The sequence below is a fragment of the Sorex araneus genome, chromosome 2, assembly GCF_027595985.1.
Source record: "Sorex araneus isolate mSorAra2 chromosome 2, mSorAra2.pri, whole genome shotgun sequence".
NCBI classification, from domain to species: Eukaryota; Metazoa; Chordata; class Mammalia; order Eulipotyphla; family Soricidae; genus Sorex; species Sorex araneus.
In genome coordinates this window covers 185,110,634-185,117,996 of record NC_073303.1, presented here as the reverse complement: position 1 = coordinate 185,117,996, position 7,363 = coordinate 185,110,634, and the positions used below count along the sequence as shown (strand labels likewise).

General features: G+C 37.5%; 1 protein-coding gene across 1 annotated transcript; it reads left to right on the top strand.

The window, feature by feature from the left end:
• The first annotated feature begins 6,480 nt into the window (after positions 1-6,480).
• LOC101551913 (ubiquitin-conjugating enzyme E2 variant 2-like) lies at positions 6,481-6,896 on the top strand. Its single transcript, XM_055128338.1, has one exon. The coding sequence runs from the start codon at positions 6,481-6,483 to the stop codon at positions 6,805-6,807; it is 327 nt and encodes a 108-aa protein (XP_054984313.1). The 3' UTR covers positions 6,808-6,896.
• Positions 6,897-7,363: the final 467 nt, after the last annotated feature.

Genomic DNA, 7,363 nt, shown 5'->3' with positions numbered 1-7,363 from the left:
GTAATTTAACTAGGCTATAAGAGTGGGCTGGGGCCGGGAGGGCAGAGGAGAAGGAGAAGGAGAAGGAGAGAGGTAGAAGGAGATTGATGAGAGGTATAGAAGGATAGAGAAGGAGAATGAAGTAGCATGGGGGAGGAAAAAGCAGGAGGAGAATCAGACGAGAATGGAGATGGGAATGGAATAAACAGCAACTGACACTAACCAGCCTTGTCCTCATTAATTCCTTTGCCTGCCCTTGGCCATTGACCTCCCTGGGGTGGGGGAAGCCGCGTGAGACTACTGAACGCGCGCAGAGGGAGAGATAGAGTGCCACTGCCCCGTTGTGATTAAACACTATTTTTTTAATGTTTTATCATTTAATACAAAGGTAAGTCCAATAAATTTATATATTTTAATAGGGTAATCCTTTGTATCAAGGGGAATCACTAATGTGGTTGGGAAAAACAACAGAGAACAAAGTGTATTGTATGAGCAAAGTGTGTATGGTGTGTGTTTGTGTGTGTCTGTGTGTGTGGATGCGAAAGAGAGAGCATGTAGGATGAATAGAAGTATGTTGCCTATTGAATACCATATTATTTATTTGTGGCCATCACTGTGAAAAATATAAATATAAGTCATAATTAGCATTCTTGATACTATAGATTTTCCATTTGAGAATTCAACAAGCCAAACATCATCAGTTTGTCAAATCTAAAATTGTGAGATTACAATAGTAATTACCTGCTTGTAAACACACCTGATCTGTTCAAACTTATGTTGGCCAGTGATCACTTGAAAGCAGTTTTAGGGTCACATTCGTCTTTATGTTGTGAAGATTTTAAATATTTCCTGAGATTCATCATTTTCCTTTATTTATTCAATTTTTCACGTATTTAAAAAAATTGAAAAATACTTTTACTCAGATTATTAATAAAATGAGGCACTTTTATCTTGGTAATATCTAGACTTTTATTTAAACGTCCCCTTAATCTATTAGGCTAAAGTGATAGCACAGCATGTAGGGCGTTTGCCTTGCACGTGGCCAACCTGGGTTCAATTCCTCCATTCCTCTGGGAGAGCCCGGCAAGCTACTGAGAGTATCCTGCCCACAAAGCAGAGCCTGGCAACCTACCTATGGTGTATTCAATATACCAAACCAGTAACAAGTCTCACAATGGAGACATTACTGGTGCCTGCTTAAGCAAATCCATGAATAAAGGGATGACAGTGCAACAGTGTTTATTTTATTGGTTTAACTATTCTTACTTTTTCCTTATTCTTGTCTGGGAATGTGAGTACTTAAAAAAATACTAAGCACTTTTTGATTCATTTTACATTTTGATTCATTTTACATTTTAAGCTAGTCTCATGTTAATGTGAGAAATAAAAGGAAGCCAAAAATGCTCTTCAGAATTAAGAAAATCAGACAATAAAGATATAGTAGTGGGCTTTTTCAACTTCAAGTCAGAAGAACTAAGTTTAATATGGGGAGTGTGTTGGAGCTTCCAAGCTAAAGTACCCAAAAGGGAAACCTAGAATCTACAGAATATAGTAAGAAACATATTATTTTTGTATGCTCCCCATGCTCATATATTTTCTCTTTTTTTTTCTCACTAATGTCTGGCCCATTTTAAATGCAGCCTTAAATTCATTACCTATGCAAAGGGGTCTCATTTGACAAGGGTGTGGGTGGGGGAGTGGCAGTGGACTGAGGGATTTGTGTCACACGTAGCAACATCTCTGGGTTACTCTTGGTTCTGTGCTCAAAAATCTCTCCTACTTGTGTTTCTCCAACCATAAAAGGTACCTGGTATCAAGTTGAGGTAGGTCATGTGTAAGGGAAGTGTCTTAACCATTAATTACTTGTCAGGGCCTTAAATGCTCTGTCTCTTCTCGCTCTCTCTCTCTATCTCTCTGTTCTCTCTCTAGTATGTGCATGCACACTCTCCCTCTCTCTTTCTCTGCATACTCTCTCTTTCTGTATCTCTCTGTCTCCCTTTCTCTCTCATTCAGTTGTGGGTCCTACATATTGGGTGCTCAGCGCTGACTCTATTTCTTCGTTTAGGAATCCCTCCTGGCAGTTCTTGGGGAACCATATATGGTGCCAGTAATCAACCCTGGATTGGCTGGTAGAAGGCAAGAATTTCTCTACTCACTGTACTGTCTCTCCTACCCCAATTTCTCACATTTAAAATTCTTTGTCTGGAGCAGGATACAGACACTGGTCATACAATTTTAGGTTTTCTCAATCCCAGTTACATTAAGTGTGATTTTTATGCAATCATTCTATAAACTATATCTTTGCACAGCCTTTCTTGTTTTTAATTTTATATGTAAAACTTGTGGGTTTGGGGTGGAATGGGAGTTAAGTCTGTGCTCAGGGCTTACTTCACACTCCTTGCTTATGGATCACTGTTGATTGGACTTAGGGGACCATATGTGGTACTGGGAATCTGACCAATGTGTACCAACTGCTAAACACATGCTCGTGTGTTGTACTATGTGTCGTAGGCCCATATTTGAGAATTTTAGATGACTTTGCATTTAGGTATTTCTAAAATGGCATATTTTATTGTTTCTTTCTATTTATTTATTTATTTATTTATATTTTGCTCACTTTCTGGTTTTTGGGACACACTTAGTCCTTTTCGGGTCCAATTACAAGCAGAAAATTCTATCATATTTTGAATATTTTATTACCTACTATTTTTGGATTTTCTCTGAGTCATTACAGATCCCTAAGGTAAACGAAGGGCTTAATTCCCATGCCCAATACTCTGTCCTCACCTTCTCTAATTCTTCTGTTTCCCACACACTTGCTGCCAAGTTCAATTGATTGGTTGTAGAATTCTAGACTATATTCAGTTGACCTTTGTCCTTCTTAATACCTCCGCTTCCTTAGAGCATCTCTGTAATAGATATTTGGTTTACTTCTCCACCTCATATAATCCTCTTTTCAAATGTCATCTATAACAAGAAGTTCCTATCTGTCAATTTTTCTTCTGGAGTCTTTCCTGTCACTTTTCCCAGAAGATTCATTACTTAGTTTTACTTTCTGAATTTCTTGTCTACACAGTGGATTTACCACTAGATAAGCTGTTCTATAATTTACTCAGTGAATATGTTAACTTGTTCTATGTTTGCTTGTTGTCTTTATCTTACAACCAAAATAATAGAAAGATGTTGATATAGCAAAGCTTCTATTGTAGAGGATGATCAGAAAATAATCTTCAAATCAATAAATGAATACAAAACTGGATAAATATTTCAGTTAAAATTTGCAAGGTTTTGGGGGAAACTCCAACAACAATAGTGAGTTTTGTGTTGAAATATGGAATGTAATCAAGGTAAAGAGAAAATGAAGTGAAATTTATCAGTTACGCAGGCGAGGGTGGGGGGCGGGGAGTGGGAGGTATATTCGGGTTTTTGGTTTTGGAATATGGGCACTGGTGAAGGGATGGGTGTTTGAATATTGTATAACTGAGACATAAGCTTGAGAACTTTGTAACTTTCCACATGGGATTCAATAAAATAAATAACTTAAAAAAAGTTGCAAAGTATTTAACGATGAGTGATTTCACATAAAATTTGAGATGTACTTGTCTTTGATATATATCAGTTCCTAATATAGTCAATAAATCCATTTTTTCATTTTTTATTAACTCAATATTGGTCCAAGACACCATACTTATTTTTTTCCTTATTTGCTGTGAGATAATATTGGTTTGTCCTTTCTCCTTTGCCACAGGGAGCTTAGTTTTATTGAGTTACACCCATCACAATGCTCTCAGGCACTCCCATTCCTCTGTGTTTAACTTTTCTGTGCTCTGCTTCCCCTATTTGTTAATCACCTATATCCCCAAATCAGACCCCATGATTTGTAAGGTCACATCCTTCCAAGGACTCTGAATTTTGTATTTGTAAGTGAAATATTGCTTTTCTCTTTCCCTTATGTCCTTTGCATAGTGTACTTTAGAGCAATGGCCATTTTGTATAGGCACAGGAAGACAGTTAATGCTATGCTTTTGTAACTTGGGAGTTAATTGACTCTGGATAATACTTACTCCTGGGAATTTGTCATATGAACTCTACTTAAGTCTCAGTTTCCCTTAGTTCTTAGCACCCCAAAGGCAGGGTCTTGACGAAGGGACTGAATGGACTCAGGAAAAGCTGTAAACTACCCTGGCATAGAAATGGGATAGACCAAGTGCCATAAAACTTATAAAAAGCTAAGCACACAGTCATGGATAAATTCTGTCATGACCCAAAGATAAGTGAATAGACAAGAACCCTGCTAGGGTTAGAAAGGACTAATCTGAACTGAGGACAGTAGTCTGAGATCTATAGGAAGATGTTTCCAAGAAAGCCACCCTATAAGCTTTATATATCTCTTACTGTGTCCATACAAAATGACTAGAAATATTATTAGGAAGTAAATCTGAGATAATTAAGAAGTTATCATGGGTAAGAAAAGGAGAAGTATGTCCTTAGATAAAATTCCACCCTTGAGTGGATCTCCCAGCAGAAGATCTTGTTTTGGAAGAGCTTCCCCAGAAGGAAGGGCTTTTAATGTGCAGATTTGTGCTATATGACCTATAGTTGTAGTTGCTACTACCAATCTTGGTGTTTGATAGTAGTTCCTACTACCAAACTTGGTGTTTGAGCTCTTTAAGGCTGTGAGACTGAGCTCAAGGAGAGTAACATGGGGAGAAAGTAGGAGACAGGAATGAGGGTTTGTGTGAGACGAGAATGGTTTGCACAGTGAGACTGGACAAGGCACATGGAGAGAATGGCATAAACGGTGGGACCAAGAGTGGAATAATGGCGATGGATCATCAAACACCTTGGTAGCCTTGTTCTCACCTTCATGCATCTATTGGCAGTAGTGCAGTCCGGGATGGAGAAGCAACTCGTAGCCACCCAACGCATGTGACAAGAGAGCCCACGCCACATGATATTAAAAACACAACTTGCAAAAGTCTTTTCTTGGTCTCATGTTTTCACTTTTGCAGCTAGAGTAATCTGTGAAAGCATGCTTCAGCTAGATCACTTCCTTCACTTAAAATCTTTGGATAATTTCTCCATTCAGTTTAAATGTTGTTCATCCCCCTGAATAACACAGCCAGAATATTCTGGTTCCTGATTAAACTATCCATCACTTCTCATACCACTTCTTTCTTTTTGAGTTTTCATTTTGAATTTTCATTATAATTCCGACCCGTGTCCGATTCCTCCCCTCTACTTTGAGAGCCCGGCAACATACCGAGAGTATTGCGACTGCATGGCAGAGCTTGGCAAGCTACCTGTGGCATATTTGATATGCCAAAAACAGTAACAGTAAGTCTTACAATGAGAGACATTACTGGTGCCTGCTCGAGCAAATTGATGAGCAACGGGATGACAGTGACCGTGACAGTGATTATAATTCAGGTGCACCAGTATCCCTGGTGTTTGTATAGCAAACTTTAATTTTTTTTCCACACTTACATCAAATAGGACTCTCAGACAATTCCTACTTGATATTGATGTTATGTTTTTCTTCTTTGTTCATTTGTTTACTTTAGTGTGTGTGTGTGTGTGTGTGTGTGTGTGTGTGTGTGTGTGTGAGAGAGAGATGGCGGGGTGGGGAGATACAGATGACTGTTCTCAGGGCTTACTTCTGGCTTTACTCAGGAATCACTCCTGGCAATGATCAGTGGATCATGTGAGGTCCTGGGGGTCAAAGACATTCAAGCACATGTGAAACAAGCATCGTACCTACTGTACAATCTCTCTGGCCAACGTTTTTATTTCTGAATGTATGCAATTGACTCTCCAGTATTCTTGACAGAATAATTTTTATTTAGACCATAATCATATTTAGTACATACAGAGATTCTTTATGTATGTAATGAATAAAAAAATCAATAGCAGCAATGTGATATGGGTGCGCCTCAGTAAATTGAATGTTAAAAGCATATTCTTATTTTTTCATAGTTATCGGTATGTATTTTTTAAAGTAAATCTTTTATTCTAGTTCTATGGTGCACATATTTATTAAATAATGTAAGGTATTTTATGTTTAAAATTGTTATATTTTAAGGTGATTTAATAGTGCATATATTCATATGACTGCTTTTAAAGAATTTTTATGTGTTCTTATAATAAGGCTCACAATGTTTAAATAAGAGTTCACAAAGTATTAAATATTAGCACGGTATTTCTGAAGAAATTATTATTATCACTCTTTCATTACATCTTGTAAATTTATCAATATGTATATATTTATACATTTTTGATAGTTAATTTTTTCCATTATCATTTGCATTTTTAAGTGGGCTCATGTAAAGAAAATTACATGTACACAAGTAAACTTCCACATTTTCATTCTTTGCTAGCAACTAATTTTGAAAGAATTAATCCCACTATTTAAAAGTGTTAGTATTTTCCCTCCCCTCCAATAAGTTATACCTTAAAGTAAAGATGCACATAGAGTGCACTGGCGTCGGGCTGCAGGAGAAGATGGCGGTCTCCACAGGAGTTATGTTTCCTCGTAATTTTTGCTTGTTGGAAGAACTTGAAGAAGGAAAAAAAGGAGTAGGCGGTGGTACGGTTAGCTGGGGACTTCAAGACAATGAAGATATGACACTTACAAGGTGGACAGGCATGATTATTGGGCCACCAGGGATGAATTATGAAAACAGAACATATAGCCTGAAAGTAGAATGTGGACCTGAGTACCCAGAAGCTCCTCCGTCAGTTAGATTTGTAACCAAAATTAGTATGAATGGAATATATAATTCCAGTGGAATGGTGGATGCACGGAGCATACCAGTGTTAGCGAAATGACAAAATTCATACAGCATTAAAGTTGTACTTCAAGAGCTAAGACATCTAGTGATGTCCAAAGAAAATATGAAGCTTCCACAGCCACCAGAAGGACAAACATACAACAAATAATTTTAATGGATCTCAAATGTCTTAAATCAACAACTCTCTACTCATGTTAATGTCTTGATTAAATATCACAATGCAAAATACCCACACATTAAGTAAAAGAATTCCAGCTGACAAAACATGACCTGGACATTTATAAGAATGTATGTGTACCCATTATGTTTTCAGGTAACAGGAGGAAAGATGCAACACAATTTTTTCTCTTGTTAAGGCACTGTCATTTAGGCATGAGCCCAGAGTACTCAAAATAGAATCCAGGTTTGCAAGGTGAAAGCACGGTGAGAAGAGTCAGGTGGCTGTGGCAGCATGTATGTTTCTGAAACGCTGGTATCACCAGAAGGAAAACCAGAAATGGCATGCTTTATCTATCTTAGTGAAAGCTACCTTTCCAATTGTCTAAAGTAGCAGGTAAAATGAATATTGTCACAAATTGTGTTAAGTTTTAAAG

Bases quoted from the DNA above. Each gene is read 5' to 3' on its own strand.
- LOC101551913 (XM_055128338.1), top strand. From the start codon at position 6,481: ATGGCGGTCTCCACAGGAGTTATGTTTCCTCGTAATTTTTGCTTGTTG.